The 21,679-nt window shown below is 42.5% G+C and overlaps 1 protein-coding gene across 1 annotated transcript in view; it reads right to left on the bottom strand.

Annotated features, from left to right (window-relative positions):
- Positions 1–21,679, bottom strand: part of LOC121004622 (heparan-alpha-glucosaminide N-acetyltransferase-like) — a 771,952-nt gene that overhangs the window by 640,026 nt on the left and 110,247 nt on the right. The window contains exon 7 of the mRNA XM_040436852.1: positions 184–266. Within this exon, the coding sequence (XP_040292786.1) occupies positions 184–266 (83 nt within the window). The remainder of the gene's footprint in view (positions 1–183; positions 267–21,679) is intronic.

The following is a 21,679-nucleotide window of genomic DNA, read 5'->3' as shown; positions in this document are numbered from 1 at the left end:
ATTCAAGCAGCAATGGAGTCAGAAAAGCCTAATCTTCACAGCTCGAAGGAAAACCACTATATATGAGAGTTCCACTAATGACTTCTCAGAGCTTGAAGATACCAATATTATATATAAGAAATCCCATAATATTACTTTACAACAGTATGCATGAAGACTGATATAAATTGTGTTATACATTACCCCCTGAATGTATCCAGAGAAAGCAACCGCCTGTGTTTGGGAACATCAGCATTTTGTCTTTGGCTAACAGATACATCATCTTCCTAAAAGAGAAGGAGATTAGTCTCTTGTGCAAAGTATAAAGCTTAGGCTACATTCACATCTGCGCCATTTTTTGTTCCATTCTAGTAACAGAAAAATGAAAATAGACAATAACCAGATCAGTCATATAATAGAAACCAACTGTGTCTCACAAACCCCTCTGACTATAATAGAGTCCATCGGGTTTCTGTCAGAGAAACCAGCATTTTACTGGACAAAATTGCTCAACATAATAGGTTAATGCAGCTACAGAATTGTTCAGAGTTATGTTCAAAGAGAATGTCTTATAAAGATAACTGTTTTTGTAATGATGTCAGTTGACAACTGAAATCTCCGATGATAAGGTATTATTGCCTGGGGAAGCTGCGGCCAACGATATAGTGCAGGTGAATTTCTGTATTATACGGTATGGCAGCCATTCAAATGGGTGTTTGTCCATGTCATTTATGGATAAGCTAATTGTGGAAACTGCTGATGCTGACTCATAGAAGGAGATCCAGAATAGAAGACCACTTTCTACAACATACAAATGCCTCACCTTCATCACCAAAATATGTTATGATTTGTAACATGAATCTGTTTGTGCTTACTCCTAAAAGCAGCACTGTAATGGGCTAATTCAACCCTTGTTATCTGTACATAGATGAGAACTTTAAATAAATCATCTAAATCATGACCCTCCCTACACTATAAATGTTCTCTTAGCTCTTCTCACTCTGTGTTTATTATAAAGTAGAGCTAGGATGGGAAGCTTCTGCTGTTAGAATTAAGGGAAAACAGATTAAGGTTAGCAATAATAAGTTCATTTATGTCCTGACCAGCAGCACAACATTGGGAATCTTGCAAGAAGCAGTCCCATTGGGTGGGTCCTCTTGGCAGATCCAAGTATCCAGTCTGTAATGGTTGCCAAAAGCATTATGTGAACTACAAGAAGCTATATTACATCAGCCCAGGAAGTAGAGGCTATTGTAATTTTATGGACCCTCACAAGGTCAGAATGCACGGAGCCCTGGGCCTTCTATGCTATCCTAACAACATCCTTAATTCATCTACTGTAGCAATAGATGGTTTACAGGCTTTGACACCCTTGTTTCTTCTATCAAAGAGAATGAAAATATTCTTCACCTTCTATATTGATTCACTTCTAACAAAATTAATCTTTAGGCAAAGATGTATGCCTAATGAGTAAAAATTAGATTCTTCATCAGAGGAGGGGTAGGGGAAAAAAACAAAAATGAGAACCTGATTAGCATTGAGAAAGGGCTTTAGGTAAAAAAAATATTAAGGTAACTACTGGAGCAGCACCCTGTCTGCAAGGAATATAGGTAACGACCACCCTGTAATGCAGAAGTGGCCATATTTGCACACTGTAGATAAAATCCTCAGCCTATGCATACTTCCATGGTCCCAGCCACCAGAGAGACCAGCACCTTTTCCTAAAGTGTGCAAGCACAGCCACTAATGCTGGATTGCAGGGTGGTCATAACCCCTGGATATGAGCATTGTATAATGTGATAGAAAACTTAATCAAGCCAGCAAAGCAGGCAATATGGATAATCACAGTACATTAGTAAGTGCCTTCAGTAACTTCCTTTACATAATAAATGCTATTTGCTGAAGTGAGACAACCCCTTTAAGTGGCCCTGGGAAAAAAAATAAAAGTGGCCCCATGTTGTAGGCAGGTCCAGATTGACAGAAGGCAGGGCAACACAAGTAGGCAGTGCATCAAATACCATATTTCAGCACAAAATACTTCCCCAGCAGATCCAAATACCTCAGTGCAACACAATAGACTGCCTTGTCTACATAAATGTAATTTGCTGAAGTGAGACAACCCCTTTAAGGATCAATGGTAAGTCCCATGATAGTATTGGCTTTAGGATTACATTCTCAATCTAGCAGATACCTTCGGGAATCTTTTGATGAGAGGTTCCTGAGAAATAGGTCTGTCCAGGAAGCTTAAAATGGCTGCCAGCTATACTCTCAAAGTAGATGGGCTAAGGCCCCTTTCCATCCTATCTCAAAGGACATTTTGCAGTGCCATAATACTGATTACCTATCCTCAAGGAATGTGTTGAGCAGTTTTAATTACACTGAACCACCACTTCAAATAAGTGGTAAATTTTGAAAAGGAAGCAGAGCTCACACAAGCAACCCGACCCACTTCAATCAGCTGATCGGCAGGAATGCCAGGAGTCAGAACCCCGCCGACCTGATATTGATGCCCTACACTAAAGATAGTGTACAACACAGATTCAAAAATCCCTCTGGATCTAGGGGCTAGCAGTGTACCGGGGTGGCCTCCCCAGGATACAGTGAAGTCACGAATTAGGAAAGCAACCCCAACACCAGCTTTTGCCAAAACTGAATTTTACTTAAATGTGGCAATAAACACAACCACAAATGCTGAGAACATACAATCAGTTTACATACACCCAGCCCGAAGGCCGAGACCTTTGTGCTCCACAGCACTGCACCCTCCTATGGATGCAGGAGCAAAGGGCAGTAATTTACCTACTGGCGGGCACAACTAAACTGCCATACCTTACCTGTTATTACCCTAGAAGAACAAGAATCACTGTATGGGTGTGTGGTACGGGCTGGTCTGGGGTGCAGCACAACAGTTTACAATCTTACACAGATCTACAGTATTCCCCCTTCCATAACTGGTCCTGTAGCACGAGTATTCCTTGTGAGCAAAACGCCAGCCTGGCTTGAGTTTGTGGGGATTTATCAGCTCTCCAAGGTGAAATGTCCCTTTAAGTTATGGAGTCCTTGCAATGAACAGTATTAACACTTGTGGCCTGACACAAACAGAAACGCTAACTAACTACAGGCCTGGTCTCAGTCTCTAGGCACCAACACTGTGATGAGGTGCATGCACGATCTTACCGACCTGGGTCTGCTTTGCCTCCGCTGGTGACTCTGGACAGAACAAACGTCTCTCCAACAAGCATACGGTACCGCAGTGTATGTTGTTTTGTTTCTCTGCTCTCATCAGCGTTCCTGGCTGCAATCTTCCTTTCCCTGGACAGGATCAGGGTCTTGAACCTGATCAGCTTCAGTCAGCTACAGCTCTGGTCACTCTCACACCTGGATGCCGTCAGATTCACTGCTTATACAGTTCCTCCTTGTCTCTCAAAGTCTCCTTCTAAGATGGCTGCTGTCTTCCCCTCCAGACTCTGTGTGTAAAACCCCACCTCTCTCATGAATATGGAGATATATGTGCAGTCTGTAGCTGTGTTAGTAAACAGCGGCATCTTGTGACCAAACAGCAGAATGTCAGTCCAGAACATTTAATCTAATCACACAAACAGTGTTCAGACAAGGAGAGCTGTTTCCCCATCTCACATAGAGACTGGTCAACCTAGGCACAGGATTTTAGATGCAGAAGAGAGTGAGATCATGAGTATACAGTGCTAGTTGAAAGCTAAACAGTTGAGGAGTTATCCACGAGTAACGCCCCAGGGCTCTTTCAGCATAGACACTTGCTATCCTCATTTGCATATACTTCAAAGTTCGTTTTTGCAGCTTTACAGACTCAAAAAAGCCAAGGAAAGGTATCATCTGTGTTCTGTATATGTGTTCCACATAGTGGTATTAGCAGTTTAAAACATGCAAAGTCGCTGACAGACTCCCTTTAAAGTTTACTGTGGCCTTTAAAAAACAACAACAAAAAAAAGTGTCATAGGCTTTATAATCCAACCCAGCCACTGGAGAAAATTCACATTGGTCTGCATATGGGATTACAGCAAATCTCTGAAAGCAGCATTTATTATTCAGTATAAGTATGGGACAATGGAGATACCTGGTTCTAACATTGTCTGTCAGTGCCACTGCAACCTTTGTATAAGTGGTTGAGGGTAGATGAGATTGCAAAGGGATAAACTCCTTCCCAAAGAAGACTGCTACTGTATTTTAGGAATATTCTGTGTAGGGAACAAAAGAGATTCTGGAGATAGGTGTCCTTTAAGTCAAGGGTGGCGATAAAGTCCCCTCTTGCTAAAATGGTGACAACAGACCTGATGGTTTCCATTCTGAATCTCTTTTTGCAGATGACCTGCTTGGGAAACCAGAGATCTGTTATCATTTTCCATTCCCCTAATGGTTTGGGAACAAAAAACATTGGGGAGTGGACTAGGCCCCTCTTGCATAGATGAATATCCTCCAAAACCCTTTTCTGGAGGTATTCTGCGATGAAGACCTGTTGGTTTGCTGGAGCTAATACCAGAGTCTACACAAATCTTTTTGGAAGCAGGGAGCTAAAATCTACAGAACAGCCCACCTGGACTACAGTATGTTTAGGACCCAAGGTCTACTGTGTTCTTAACAAACCTACAGAAAAGCAGACAAGCAACCACCAACTACATTTTTTCCAGAATACTTGTGGTGTAAAAAATCAAGCCTTTGTTTTTTGGAGTTTTCATCTAAAGCAAAGTTCCATCTCTCTGGAACTATGTCCACCTCTATACTGGTATCTGGAAGACTGGTATCTATGAAGGGTCCATCCCTCCTAGAGGGTCTATGTCTAACTCTGGAAAACTGAGGTAAGGACTAACCTTGTTTATAAGAAGGGGATTCCATTATTTGGTCTATCTGAAAGGCCTTTCTGGTTCAAATTTTAGACCACGCAGATAATACTTACAAGAGTTATCCCCCATACAAGGTTTTGGCTCTCCTACCAGCAGTAGATAAAGCCATTGCCGTGACTGAGAATTTAATCTGCTGGGATACTACGTCGCACAGAAAATCAGCCAAGCTTATCTGTCTGAAGGAGCTTGAGATGTCATCTCTGGGAACACCTGTATCAATATCCTCCTGAGTCTGGCACATCCATTTGCAAAGATTACAAGCCACTTTAGAAGTAGTAACAGCCACAGAATATTGGGCATAGAAAGTCAAGTACCCTCTTCTAACAGCGTAATCCATACAGCAGTTCACAGTGTTTTGTAAACTGGAGTCATCTTCCAAAGGTAGTACAGTGTGATGAGACAACTTGGCACTAGCCTCTACTTTCAGGAGATGGACCCAGAGGTCCACTTGTTTAGAAAGAACAGGACTAAGGAGTGAATCAATTCTGAACTAACCAGATTCATTATGAAATTCAAAAAAATTCATCTGACAAATGACTCTGTAGCTTTTATGATTTGCCATTTTACTGTCCATGTTGGCAGGCAAAGGAGGAAGAAGAAGGATGGTTACATGACACTGGGAAGAAGTAGAGGGGCGATCTTGCAAGTTGCCCTCATTGGCTTAGAGGCTGATATACGGCCTGTATCAGTCAATCAGGGGGCAGCAAGCACAGAGGAACCTGGGCAGAACAAGCAGAACATCATTCTGCTTTGTACTTGCGACCTGGCAGGGCGTGTCGTATGATGCACCTCTGACACTGCGGTCATGTGCTTGCTCACATGCTCGCTCTGTCATCTCAGTCCTGCCTCCATTAGGTCCTTCTGGTTCTATTGATTGGCTTTTAGGTACTGAGGCTCCAATTCCATTGGTGCTGACATCATTCAGGTCCTTCAATTTTAATTATCCTCCACACACACCTGTGTGGGCACTATATAGGGGAGATGTTTTTATGTGTTTCCGTATCCCCGGAAGAAGCCAGATCTGCTGGCGAAACGGCGTTGGGTCAGGAGTCGGCCGAGAGATCTCTGCACCATCCAGGGTATGTTTATACTTTGTCCTTTTTATTTCAACCTCAATCTCTACAATCGCCTCCTTTGCACTTTGTTTCGGGCGTTGCTGCTATGAGGTTTTGAGGTATGCTCTTTCAGCTAGCATTCTTTTTCCCTGTTATTTTGTGCATCGATCTCCCGGCCTCTCCTTGGGTCCTGCTACTCATCTGTGTGTCCCGCCTTGTGCTGCCTGTTTTATTATACTGTATATGTATGTATTGTTTATATGTTTATATATACTTACAATAAAGTTGTTTGGGTCTTCATGCATATGTAAGTTATTTTCATAATTTTTTTTGGTGATTAGGAAGCTGCACTGTGGCTCTGCTTCTGCAGACTGAAATACTGAGCTAGGGACAGTATAAGAAGATTGTAGGGAGAGAATAAGTGATAGGGATGGACTGTATAAAAAGAAGTTGTATTTGGAAATTTAGAGTATGTTAAGAGGTATAATCTGGGAGAGGAAGTGAGACCTGGTCACTATTAGGTGTATTTGCTGGCAGGCTACTGTCAGTTCAGCTTCTGGCAACTAGTTTTACATTACTGGTTCCTGTAAAAACAGGGAAAAAACATATTTTGGGGGAAAAGTTTCATTATGTTCTTCAAGCAGCAAAGAATTGCCTATTTTTCTAGAAACCACTTTCTATTCACGTTCTATTCACCTGTTTTGGTGAAGGGCCAGTATTGCTTCTTCAGAGCGTGTAGTTTAAACATGTTTCACTGGAAAAACTGCATTATTACCATTGTAATACTATTTTAGCATTTGTGGAAGGGGAGTAATTCAGGACATTGAATAGTACCCCTGTTTTTAAATTTACAGAAAAAGCACTTGCAATTTTGCTAGTACCATATCATAACCTGTGTGTACCAAACACGTGACTTTTCATAGGCTTCATAATAAAATGACTGCAAAATGGAAGAATGCAAAACAAAAGACCCATGCCTCATCCTCCCACCAGCCATGCAGCCATTATTATTATTATTAGTAGTAGTGGCACTTGTAGTCAGGGTGGTGGGGGTAGGGAAAGTGGTAGCAACAGTGGCACTAGGGGCAAATACAGAGCAGGGAATCGGGAGGATGACAAGGAGCCCACAATTCCATATCACAGTCTGACAAAAGTCTGATAAAAGCCTTTTCATAGGCTTCATAATAAAATGTCTGCAAAATGGAAGAATGCAGAACAAAAGACCATGCCTCGTCCTCCCACCAGCCTTGCAGCTAGTAGTAGTAGTTGTAGTGGCACTTGTAGTCAGGGTGGTGGGGGTAGAGAAAGTGGTAGCAACAGTGGCACTCGGGGAAAATACAGAGCAGGAAATCGTGAGGAGGCCAAGGAGCCCACCATGGCATATCACAGTCTGATAAAAGTGGCCGGGAGGGTGAGGACCATGATGATGATTGTGTTTCAATAATAGAGAATTGCGGCACACAGCTTTTTTTAGATTTGCAATTAATCAAGTTTTTAATGGTTTCATTTCACATCATCAACATGATCCAGTTATAATCCCACATCATAATGGTAGTCACAATTGGTGAGTACAAAGACCGTACGTTTTGGCCAGAGTGGCCTTCTTCAGCGGTCAGAAAAATCTGAAGATGATTTGGGTGGTGAGCGCTGGATCACAGGCCGCTGCCTGTGTGTGTGACCATTTAAAGTGTCACTGGTCACACACACAGGCAGCGGCCTGTGATCCAGCGCTCACCACCCAAATCATCTGTGAGCACCAGCTAACACGGAGTGCGGTACTTTATCTGGTGAATATTGGATGATTGTGTTTCAGACATGACCTGGGATCGGGGTGCTGAGAAGGGGGTGAAATCAGAAGAGGATTTTGATTGTAGCAATGAACAGTAATGTACAGCCAGAACCATCCAAAAAACAGTCAGGGCAAGATCTATTTCTGTTGTGGTCAGCTCATGAACTGGTAATACCGCTGATATTGTGGGCATAGGTTCAAAACATGACAGACAGGCTTAGCTGCCTCTAGCTCTGTGGGAGCATCTCCCCTATGGTGTTTTTTCTCCACAATGCTGACACAGAAAGCCACAGCCATGTGAAAGATCTGCAGGATTAAAATAAGCCGTGGATGTTCAAACACAAACGTATGTACCAGGGCTCTATTGAAGCACATACTGTAAGAGAGCATCACCGGATACTGTGGGAAAATGGAACTGGCCAGCATTCAGAATTAGAACAAGTCTGCCCTCCTTCTCCTGGTCTTCTGTGTGGTAGTCAGCACACCAAGCAGTACAGTGTCCTTTTCATGAGCTGCTTCCACTCCTAATCAGACTCCTCCTCCTCGTCCTTCACTCCGTCGTGAGACATCCATAATGAAATGTGTGGCCATAAGAAAACTATTCTCAACCAGCAATTAGTTTGTGTGTAAGCTGAACTCTGACCTGTTCAAATTGCTGGAGATGCAGTTGCTGCCGTAAAACTTAATTGTGGGAATTGTGGCTTACTTCCATGTCTTTACCAAAATTGTATTTTTCTGGCCTGTGCTGTGTTGGACTTCGGGCCAGGCAAGCAAAAGTATCAATTAGCTCATCGTTCTACAAATGTGGTGCACTTCTGCACCTTCACCCCTATTTTAGCCAATACTAGTGTTGAGCAAATCTAAGTATCCAAAGTGGACTTCGATCTGAATTTCAGGAAAAATTTGATTTGCCATGAAGCTGAATTTCCTCGCGCTTCAAGATAACTAATCAATTTTTCCTAAAATAATTATACTCACTTCATCCACTTGATCGCGGAGAGGTAGTCCGCTTCCAATATATATATATATACAGTGCCTTGCATACGTATGCACCCCCCTTGACTTTTTTCGTATTTTGTTACATTACTGCCTTAAGTTCAATGTTTTGTTTATCTGAATTTTATGTGATGGATCAGAAAACAATAGTCTAAGTTGGTGAAGTGAAATGAGAAAAATATATAAATAAAACTATTGTTTAGAAATAGAAAATTGGCATGTGCGCATGTATTCACCCCCTTTGTTAGGAAGCCCATAAAAAGCTCTGGTGCAACCAATTACCTTCAGAAGTCAAATAATTAGTGAAATGATGTCCACCTGTGTGCAATCTAAGTGTCACATGATCTGTCATTACATATATACACCTTTTTTGAAAGGCTCCAGAGGCTGCAACACCTATGCAAGAGGCACCACTAACCAAACACTGCCATGAAGACCAAGGAACTCTACAAACAAGTAATGGATAATGTTGTTGAGAAGTAAAAGTCAGGGTTAGTTTGTAAAAAAAATATCCAAATCTTTGATGATCCCCAGGAGCAGCATCAAATCTATCGAAACCAAATGGAAAGAACATGGCACAACAGCAAACCTGCCAAGAGACCACCGCCCACCAAAACTTATGGACCGGGCAAGGAGGGCATTAATCAGAGAGGCAGCACAGAGACCTAAGGTAACCCTGGAGGAGATTCAGAGTTCCACAGCAGAGACTGGAGTATCTGTACATAGTACGACAATAAGCCGTACGCTCCATAGAATTGGGCTTTATGGCAGAGTGGCCAGAAGAAAGCCATTACTTTCAGCAAAAAAACAAAAAGGCACATTGTGAGTTTGCAAAAAGGCTTGTGGGAGATCTCCAAAATGTCATCAAAGAGAACGCTATGTCTGGCGCAAACCCAACACATCACATCACCCAAAGAACACCATCCCCACAGTGAAACATGGTGGTGGCAGCATCATGCTGTGGGGAGGTTTTTCAGCAGCCGGGACCAGGAAACTGGTCAGAGTTGAGGGAAAGATGGATGGTGCTAAATACAGGGATATTCTTGAGCAAAACTTGTACCACTCTGTGCGTGACTTGAGGCTAGGACGGAGGTCACCTTCCAGCAGGACAATGACCCCAAACACACTGCTAAAGCAACACTTGAGTGGTTTAAGGGGAAACATGTAAATGTGTTGAAATGGCCTAGTCAAAGCCCAGATCTCAATCCAATAGAAAATCTGTGGTCAGACTTAAAGATTGCTGGAAGGAGCTGGAGCAGTTTTGCAAGGAGGAATGGGCAAAAATCCCAGTGGTAAGATGTGGCAAGCTCATAGAGACTTATCCAAAGCGACTTGGAGCGGTGATTGCCGTAAAAGGTGGCTCTACAAAGTATTGACTTTAGGGGGGTGAATAGTTATGCACATTGACTTTTTCTGTTATTTTGTCCTATTTGTTGTTTGCTTCACAATAAAAATAAAAAAACATCTTCACAGTTGTAGGCATATTCTGTAAATTAAATTATGCAAATCCTCAAACAATCCATATTAATTCCAGGTTGTGAGGCACCAAAATATGAAAAAAGTCATACTTTTGTAAGGCACTGTATATGCACATTATCTCACAAAAGTGAGTACACCCCTCACATTGTTGGAAATATTTTATTATAACTTTTCATGGGACAACACTGAAGATATGACACCTTGATACAATGTAAAGTAGTCGGTGTACAGCTTGTATAACAGTGTAAATTTGGTGAGCCTTCAAAATAACTCAACACACAGCCATTTATGTGTAAACCTTGTTGTAGAAATATTAATATTAGAAATCTGCTCTCCAATGTCTTTGTGTAAGGAAAGGTAAAAATCTCAATCGTCAGAGTCAGACACAGGTGTTACCATGCTGAATTCTTGCTGAGCACTTCCCCTCCTCCTGCCCAGTCTGTTTCTTTTATTTACTAACAAAAGGTGTAAAAGGGGCTGGCCCAAAACAAGGATACAGGAAGTGATGACATACAGGAAGTGATGACATAGGAAGATGAGAACATAGCCAGCTCACAAACACATGTATCCTATAACCACTGGAGCGAACCTTATCTAGCCTTGCTCAGTGATCAATGCCAGATAAAATTACTATGATCCTTATGCATGTTTATTTACAGGACAATGTCATTATCTCCAGCGGCTGATCAGGCGCACTAGAGACAACAAACGCACGTTCCTTTCATATATTGTTCTCTTAACAAATGCATCCACGCTAAGCCAATAAATCCGCATCTTGCGCTGGGGCCCTAGCCGGCGTCCATACATCAGCCAACAAAACACTGCTCTGCTGAACACATCAGTCTCGACCGGCCCACAGCCCAGTGCTTAGCACATGGACCATTCGCCGACGGAGACCTCTGCGCCCAGCAGCTGTGACAGGACATACACAGGAAGATATCCACTCCAATGGTTTACCCTGACACTGAGAGACATAATGACAATACACAATATATTAAATACACATCCTAATAAAATTTCCACAACAACCTCTGGCAACCACAGTGAGTACACCCCTAACTGAAAATGGCCAAATTGTGCCCAAAGTATCAATATTTTAGTCCTGTCGACAGGACTTTGTTTTCCGTCCTGCATAACGGAAACCAGACGAATCTGTTATACTTGCCCATATTATGACGGATCAAAATGGAATGCCTCTTAAAGGCTTCCGTTTTGCATTCTGTCTTATGAATTCTATTAGGTTCCATTATAACCATGGAACCTGCCCTAATACTGACATATAATGTAAGTACTCTGGCTGTTCAGACCCTCTCATTTTGACCATAATAGGGAGTAACAAGGAAAATGCAGGGATATTCAAAAGTCTCCAAACATCGGAAATAGTTGGTGCTGTGTGGTCCCTGAATTGGTAATGGCAGGATCTGGTCTTAAAAGGAGCATGTCACATTGAAAATGCAGTGCTATCTGCAGGCAGCATGGTATCGAGCAGAGGGAGCTGAGCAGATTGATATATAGTTCTGAGGGAAAAGATTCAATACAACTTGTCATTTATACATTTAAATCCCTGCTCTTTCTGTGCTAGGAGTCTAGTGGATGATCACAGTATGAATGTGCATATCGCGATAGTGGGGCTCACTCATGTATAAAAGTCCCATAGAGGCGAAAGGAGCGGCACCACGCATGCTGGACCACTGTTCCATTCATATGGGGGGGGACACAAGACCCCCAGTCTTGTGATAGGGGCGTCCAGTTCCAGCAGTTGTACCACCAGTAACTTGTTACTGGATTATCCCTGTAAATATCCAGGCCTAAATCATTGTTTTACTTGTGTGTACAATTGAAGTCCATTGTAGAAATCCTTGTGCTTGCTTCAGAAACCTCATTCAGCCACAATCATTTTTTCAATAAATCTCAGCATGCGACTATACTGTACCATTCTCCATGTGATAGAGACATCTCTGTTTAATTTCAACCAAATGGAATCCATATTGAGCAATGCCTGAATCAACCCACACATTGGCAGTATTTGCACATCTTTTACATTGATCTCAAGTTTATATAATGTAATGAATTGTCTATTTTAAAAGCAAGGGTCTTGTGCTAGAATCCTTCAATAGGTGTTACCATAGTCCAGTCTGGAGTATATATCCACAAGGTAGCAAAACTAGCTCCTCTAAAAATTAAACGCAACAAAATTTCATCTTACGTCTGACTCCAGGTTCTAATTTTCTTTTCCCAAGAAATTTCACTATAATGTTTGCATGGCACCAAATAAAGCACAGTCCTCATCATATGAGAAGGCTTTCACCCTGAGTCTCAGCAGAGATTGAATTACTATGTACACAGAGCAGGAAGGATGCTCTGTCTAATTCCCTGTGATGGATCTACATGTCATTCCCAGATGCCTGATAGCCGAGGCTAAACTAGCAAGCTGAGCCTCATCTACTAGGATACAAATAGCAACAAGCAGAACTCCTTTCATTTAGCTTTGATTAAACTTGAAGTTTGCATTCACAGCCACACCAAATGCCTGAGATATTCACAGAGATATCAGTCTAATGGAAATGTATGAATTGCTCACATAGAGGAATGCTTCCGAATCACAGAAATGTTCAAGCGCTTAGAATTCAAAGAAAAGGAAAACATTTCTGCATACAATTACACATTTCCATGACTGCCCAGAAACAACATGAAGGAAACATTACAGATAGGTCCATCTAACTATTGCTCTAGAGTCTAGGTGAAACCAAATGTATGTAAATGCCTTTTCTTATAACTGCAGGAGTGCGGGAAGTACTTCAGGAATCTACTTAGGAATCTTATCTGCTGATTCTCAAGAGGATTAAAGAGCTTTTCCGAGTAATGGGTCTTGACCGGCCCAAAGGACTTCAAAGGTAACACAAACAAGAACAGTCTCCTGATGGGATGCTATGGAGATGCCGAGAGTGATTGGAACTTGTGCAGATACAAAAACTCATTTCCTAATTCCTAAAATCAGCACCTGCTGGTCAAACCTGCTGCTTTTAATTTTCATGGAGTGAATGGCCTTAAAAGTGAGGAAGACATTTAAAGGGTTGTCTCACTTCAGCAAATGGCATTTATTATGTAGAGAACGTTAATACAAGGCACTTACTAAGCTCTAGTGACGTCATGCTTCCTTTAATAGGAAGCTGAATATTATGAGCTGATCACACTGAACTTCCTCTTCTTAGGACTTGTTCACATCCCACTACACTTCCACTAATCATTGCCATTGTCCTGCTCAATCACAGAAGCAGTACAATGACAGATGTGCCAGATCTGTCAGATAATGTCCAGCGATGCTGCCTAATGGACTTCATCAACTATAATGCGGTCTATTTGGTTTCCACTAAATCTACAAAGAATAGAGCCACAATATCCCATAAAAAATATTTTATTAATCCATTGCAAAAAAAATTGCTATCTTTATTCAGGATAGCAATTAAAAGTCCATAGATAACTATTATTTTTAATAAGAATTGTTTGCCCTTCTGGAGAGGTGTTCCATTTACTCCAAGTGACGTGGATCCTTGCTGCTGATCGGAACCCCTGTTGGGGCCTAGTCTGTGCTAATACAGTTGTTATGGCCGATCACAACAACACCAGGTAAGCCCTTCCAATTTGTGCTTTTCTCTATATACGTCACAAAGGGTATTATTTTATGTAGCGTTCTGCCTAATTTTTTATATACTGTAGCTTTTATTAATCCATGTAATAAATTATTAAAGTATCACAAAGGGACAAAAACATGATGAGTAGCAGAAAAAAGGATGGCATAACTAGTTAGCATAAGCACACAAGATAGACGGATACCAGGTAGTAACAGATGACAGTAATGTCAGTACATGGAAGCATATGGCACTGTGGCAATAAAAACGTATATACATCAATAAATCAGATATATGAAAATCTCACAATATAACAATGCCCCATGATAATGGCTTGACTACATGCACAATAATAACCACCAAATAGGGCAGGAAGGATAATGCATCCCAGATTCACAAGCTCGTTTGCTAAAAAAAAGGTTATTATCTATGGCTGATGCGTGAGCTGGATGGCACCCACCCGGATGTGAGCTTTGGTGTACCTTCATCTGGTGGTAACGTCATAACTGCTGGGCACCACATTTAAAATAAATAAAGCATAATCAGGCTCATCTGAACCATAATGGCAATGTGGATCATGCACCCAGAAAGTCGCAGATATTGTTCAGGAGCTGAGAGGAGGATGGGAGCGGTAGTGGCTCTGGCAGAAATGATCATTCACTGTAGCAATGCTCACACCGATGCTCTCGAGAGCCAGGGCCGTGATTGGGGGGCGCATCATTTCTTCTCTCAGAGCACATCCTGATGTTGGGGCTCCTACCTGATGGTACATAGTTGAGGTGTTGGTGCGTTTGGTGATGTGAGTTTGGTGCGGGTGCAAGGCAGGAGGTGTAGGAGCTGTGGCCGATGTATGGTGCTGGAGTCAGTAACCAGGCCAGTTGCAGAAAATAAACATTGTGGATATGTCAACAATGTCAGATAGGTGTAGGCCCCACCCCAAGCTCAGATGTAAATGGAGGGCAGCATAGAGGTGAATGTGCATGTGTGCTTTCCTTCACTTTAGTGGGCCAGTTCTGGAGATAGGATCTGACTTTGGAAAGGACATAAAGCAAGAATTCATGCACTGTCCATTAAGGCCATGTACTAAGCATAACAGAGTTGTTCAGATTTACTGAGGTTTCTGTGCCAAAAATCTGTCTAAAAAGTGGAGCAATTTGGTATAATTTGGCACATGTAGGGTTTCTACACTTTTTTCTGAAGCGGGGCTTAGCAGAAAGGGATGAAGCTTCATGGGAAAGGGGGTGTGGCCTAAAATGTGATTTTTGTGCCAAAATTGCACCACAATTCTGGCATAAAAATCTGTCTTAAAGTAAGCCAGCCAATAGTTGGTATAAAGTCAGAGAAATGTACGTGTCTATCCCTCACCAGATTTATCATTCAACCTGAGCCCCTCTAAAAAGTCTGGTGAAGGTCTAAAGTAACAGCCTGTCTAAGCTTACACCATCTATAGGATTAGTAAATCTGGGCCAATGGGTTGCAGGTTTTTCTAGGAATCTTTGCATAGCGAATAATTGAAAAGTTTGATTCGGCTGATCCGCCGAATAAAAAACAAAAAATCACTGTGTGACTAATTACTTTGTCACGAAGCCATTTTTTTGTAACTAGTGGGTGCAATGACAGGGAGCAGCGACAGCACCGCCCGGCGACATTGTACCCCTCAGATGCCGCGTTCTTACATGATCGCGGCATCTGAGTGGGAAAACAGTGTAACATTAACAATAAAAAAATATTTAATCTAAATTACCGCCTCCATTTGCTCACGACGGGCCGACCTACACCATCTTGCTTGAAGATGTGGAGCAAAATGTTGTGCGGCGCCAGATTACGTCATCACGCCAGCGAGCACGGGATTTCGGACGAGATCTTCAATTAAGATGCAGGCTGCCAGCCACTCGTGAACAAACGTAGGAGGTAAGTTTGAATTTTATTGTTTTATACACTATTTCAGGTTAAATCAATTCGCTGACACGAAGCATGAAGAAATTCGGCTTCGAGGCTAATCGAATTTATCCTAAAATTCGGATCGAATTCCACTTCGTGGGATTCGATTCACTCATCTCTACTTACAACCTCTCTCCAAATTACAATAAATTACAGTACAATACAAATGGAAAGGGTTTTAAAATTCCCATCCACAGAAAACAATCTGCATGAAGTTCAGGGCATGCTGTTGATTTTCTCTGAGGGTTTCACTTTTTGAAATGTATAAGGTGAAATCTGTGCCCAAAACAAAACATTTGCCGAGTACGCCATAAATTCAACATGGATTGCAGAAAAATCTTCTATATATGAATGTGCAGCGAGCCCAGGAGGAATGAGTGGAGGATGTGGCTGTGGAAATTATAGTTGTACACATAGATCACAGTGGCAATCCGCACACCGATTCCGCCTGGGGCCATTTAGTGTCTGGAGGGCGCACCTTTTCTTCCCTTGGTGCATACCCTTATGTTGGAGCCTCTGTGTTGGTCTGGGTGCAAGGCAGGAGGTGTAGGTGCAGTGGCCAGCATTTGGTGGAGTCAGTAACCAGGCCAGTAAATAATAAAAATCTCTCTCTACTAAACTGCAGGATAGAAGTAGTCATACAACCAACAGAAACAAGATACAGTTCCAAGTATTCGCAATGCAGTTCTACCTAATAGTAATGTAAGGTGTAGGGGGTTAGCTCTTCTCCGGGGGTCATTCTCACAGATACGCCTTTAGGACACCAGGTTTCAGGTCCAAACAGTGTATTTATTGTGCAACACCAGCAACAACAAAATGACAAAATAATAAACACTCGCCCGTCCAGGCTCTAACTAAACATACACTGCGTGCAGAATTATTAGGCAAATGAGTATTTTGACCACATCATCCTCTTTATGCATGTTGTCTTACTCCAAGCTGTATAGGCTCGAAAGCCTACTACCAATTAAGCATATTAGGTGATGTGCATCTCTGTAATGAGAAGGGGTGTGGTCTAATGACATCAACACCCTATATTAGGTGTGCATAATTATTAGGCAACTTCCTTTCCTTTGGCAAAATGGGTCAAAAGAAGGACTTGACAGGCTCAGAAAAGTCAAAAATAGTGAGATATCTTGCAGATCGATGCAGCACTCTTAAAATTGCAAAGCTTCTGAAGCATGATCATCGAACAATCAAGCGTTTCATTCAAAATAGTCAACAGGGTCGCAAGAAGCGTGTGGAAAAACCAAGGCGCAAAATAACTGCCCATGAACTGAGAAAAGTCAAGCGTGCAGCTGCCAAGATGCCACTTGCCACCAGTTTGGCCATATTTCAGAGCTGCAACATCACTGGAGTGCCCAAAAGCACAAGGTGTGCAATACTCAGAGACATGGCCAAGGTAAGAAAGGCTGAAAGATGACCACCACTGAACAAGACACACAAGCTGAAACGTCAAGACTGGGCCAAGAAATATCTCAAGACTGATTTTTCTAAGGTTTTATGGACTGATGAAATGAGAGTGAGTCTTGATGGGCCAGATGGATGGGCCCGTGGCTGGATTGGTAAAGGGCAAAGAGCTCCAGTCCGACTCAGACGCCAGCAAGGTGGAGGTGGAGTACTGGTTTGGGCTGGTATCATCAAAGATGAGCTTGTGGGGCCTTTTCGGGTTGAGGATGGAGTCAAGCTCAACTCCCAGTCCTACTGCCAGTTTCTGGAAGACACCTTCTTCAAGCAGTGGTACAGGAAGAAGTCTGCATCCTTCAAAAAAACCTTATTTTCATGCAGGACAATGCTCCATCACACGCGTCCAAGTACTCCACAGCGTGGCTGGCAAGAAAGGGTATAAAAGAAGAAAATCTAATGACATGGCCTCCTTGTTCACCTGATCTGAACCCCATTGAGAACCTGTGGTCCATCATCAAATGTGAGATTTACAAGGAGGGAAAACAGTACACCTCTCTGAACAGTGTCTGGGAGGCTGTGGTTGCTGCTGCACGCAATGTTGATGGTGAACAGATCAAAACACTGACAGAATCCATGGATGGCAGGCTTTTGAGTGTCCTTGCAAAGAAAGGTGGCTATATTGGGCACTGATTTGTTTTTGTTTTGTTTTTGAATGTCAGAAATGTATATTTGTGAATGTTGAGATCTTATATTGGTTTCACTGGTAAAAATAAATAATTGAAATGGGTATATATTTGTTTTTTGTTAAGTTGCCTAATAATTATGCACAGTAATAGTCACCTGCACACACAGATATCCCCCTAAAATAGCTAAAACTAAAAACTAACTAAAAACTACTTCCAAAAATATTCAGCTTTGATATTAATGAGTTTTTTGGGTTCATTGAGAACATGGTTGTTGTTCAATAATAAAATTAATCCTCAAAAATACAACTTGCCTAATAATTCTGCACTCCCTGTAAAGTTTCCTGACTCACCTAGGTCCCAGTTAACACCCTGTGAACTCATGCGGCTTTGTCAGCCAATGTCCCACAGCCTCCTGGCTGTACAGAGCACAGTACGCCCACTGTCTCCAGTTCAGTAGTTCTTGTGGGGGATTGGGGCTTAGTAGTCTGCCTGACTATGGCCCTGCGACCCTCCCAGGCGTCACTGCGTCCCCCAACTCCAGGCTATCTCCCAGCCTTGTGGTCCCTCAGCCTTGCATAGCTGAGACCACACAGACAGAGCCTCCAGGCCTCTGGCCACTGGTAACACACTTACCCCTTTCTGACACTCTGGGAGGTGCCTTATGCCAGGATGATTACCTCCAGCTTCTCTCACCTGTGGTGGAACAGGGGTGTGGACCGAACTATCCACCCCTTCCTTGCCTCTAACCTGAGTAAGACCTGTCACTGTCTCACAAAGGATAGCAGCAATGATGGGAGTTGTGGTACTTCTTCTCTCTGTCTTTCTAAAGCAGGGGTCTCAAACACCCATCAGTTTGCAGTGAGCAACGGAAGCCATTCAGTCTGCAGTAGTTCGCAATGACATCACCATGACCTCCTGGGTACTATGGGAGAGCAGTAATACAGGCCAGAACCCTATTGGGGAGCATTATAATACAGGGGAAACTAATACATTTTTGAGCCCTACAGGGGCATAATAATACCAGGGGAAGTAATTGTAATGCAGGGTGCATTGCAAGGAGGGCATTAATATTTGCCAGAGCACTATACGGGGCATAATATAGACCAGATCACTACAGAGTGGGCATTATAATACAGGAGGCAGTACAAGTGGGGCATTTATACTGGACTGAGCACTACTGGGGGCATTATAATAGAGGGGGCTCTACTAGAGGAATATTAATATAAGCCACAGAGCTGCAGGAGGCATTTTAATACAAGGCACACCGCAATGGGGGCATTAATATTGTCCTGAGTTCTATAAGGAGCATTAATACATGAGGGACTACAAGGTGGACATTAATATAGGCCAGAGCACTACAGAGGGCATTATAATACAGGGGACATTAATACAGGCTAGATTGCTACAGGGGGCACTACAATGGAGGGGAGCAATAATATTGGCGAGAGCACTACAGGGGGCATTGTAATACAGGGGGCACTGCAAGTGGGACATTAATATTGGCCGAAGCACTAGAAGGGGCATTAATACAGACCAGAGGGATGGAGGGAGCGCTCCAAGGGGGCACTAATACAGGCCAGAGTGCTGCAGTGGACATAATACAGAAGATACTACAAGGGGGCATTTCATATAATGGCACTATAGGGGGAATAATAATACAGGGGGCACTATTGGGAGGTTATAACAGCAAGAGGGCATTATAACTTCAGGGGACACTGCAGGGAGGCTTTATAAATACTGAGGTTACTAAAGGGGCATTGTAACTACTGAAGCAACTGCAGGGGGCATAATAAATACTGAGGCCAGTACAGAGGGACATGAAACGACTGGAAACAGGGGGCTTTATTACTACTGTGCCTTATATAGGGGCCTTGTTACTGCTTGGAGCACTGTGATGGCATTATTACTACTGGGGTACTGAAGAAGCATTATTATTGGGCACAATTTGGAGGGCATTGCTACTAATGGGGGCACTTATTATCGATATTGGGGGTATTGTATGAACACTATTACTATTGAGGGCTGCGTGGGAGCACAAATTATATGGGGGGGCTATCTGTATGACAGATATTATTTTTGCAGTATATTATTTGTGGGCATTGAGAGCACAGTGGGCATAGTATTGGGGATAGCAGCATGATGACAATGTTGGGGCACCAAGCGGGGGAGGAAGTTGTAAAAGTAAGGAATCTGTGTCAAACTCTGCAGAGACAAGACAAAGCAGGAAGAAGTCATGGCGATCTGGTCCAAATGGAGAAGATGAGGAAAGTGAATGCCTACATCAGATGAGATGTAATAGGTTTTTGGTAACAATAATAATGTATTGTATCATATTTGAAATGAACACTGCCCATCAACAATTTTTTTTTCTGTAGGCAGCTCATATATCCTGCAGAAACAAATAGATGTAATACTAACACTCCCGCCACCGACTGATGGTCAATCCTTTTATTAACACTTAATGATGCCGCTGCTGGGTTTGTATGGGTGGATTGCCGACCCCCGAGATGTTATATAGGTATATGGATAAAAGAGCTGTAAACCTGCGCTGACTAAAAGTGCTCTAATACAGTATGTCCAATGTTCCTGGTTAATATATATTATTACTTAGTCACAGTTAGAGTTTTTACCTGCTCCAGGTGTGCTCAGGTACAGTGGGATGCGAAAGTTTGGGCAACCTTGTTAATCGTCATGATTTTCCTGTATAAATCGTTAGTTAAAAAATAAGGGGTTGGGTCAGCACAACCTGCCTGTAGGTGCACATCACTATGGCGATTGTATATCGTTAGTTGTTACGATAAAAAATGTCAGTTAAATATATCATATAGGAGACACACACAGTGATATTTAAGAAGTGAAATGAAGTTTATTGGATTTACAGAAAGTGTGCTATAATTGTTTAAACAAAATTTGGCAGGTGCATAAATTTGGGCACCACAAAAAAATAAATGAAATCAATATTTAGTAGATCCTCCTTTTGCAGAAATTACAGCCTTTAAACGCTTCCTGTAGGTTCCAATGAGAGTCTGGATTCTGGTTGAAGGTATTTTTGACCATTCCTCTTTACAAAACATCTTTAGTTCATTCAGGTTTGATGGCTTCCGAGCATGGACAGCTCTCTTTAAGTCACACCACAGATTTTCAATTATATTCAGGTCTGGGGACTGAGATGGCCATTCCAGAACATTGTACTTGTTCCTCTGCATAAATGCCTTAGTGGATTTTGAGCAGTGTTTAGGGTCGTTGTCTTGTTGAAAGATCCAGCCCCTGCGCAGCTTCAGCTTTGTCACTGATTCCTGGACATTGGTCTCCAGAATCTGTTGATACTGAGTGGAATCCATGCGTCCCTCAACTTTGACAAGATTCCCAGTCCCTGCACTGGCCACACAGCCCCACAGCATGATGGAACCACCACCATATTTTACTGTAGGTAGCAGGTGTTTTTCTTGGAATGCTGTGTTCTTTTTCCTCCATGCATAACGCCCCTTGTTATGGCCAAATAACTCAATTTTAGTTTCATCAGGCCACAGCACCTTATTCCAAAATGAAGCTGGCTTGTCCAAATGCCCTTTAGCCCACCTCAAGTGGCACTTTTTGTGCTGTGGGCGGAGAAAAGGCTTCCTCTGCATCACTCTCGCATACAGCATCTCCTTGTGTAAAGTGCGCCGAATGGTTGAACGATGCACAGTGACTCCATCTGCAGCAAGATGATGTTGTAGGTCTTTGGTGCTGGTCTGTGTGTTGACTCTGACTGTTCTCACCATTCGTCGCTTCTGTCTATCCGAGATTTTTCTTGGTCTGCCACTTAGAGCCTTAACTTGAACTGAGCCTGTGGTCTTCC

This window comes from Bufo bufo, chromosome 6 (assembly GCF_905171765.1).
Source record: "Bufo bufo chromosome 6, aBufBuf1.1, whole genome shotgun sequence".
In the NCBI taxonomy this organism is placed as follows: Eukaryota; Metazoa; Chordata; class Amphibia; order Anura; family Bufonidae; genus Bufo; species Bufo bufo.
This window is presented reverse-complemented; position numbering and strand designations above follow the sequence as displayed.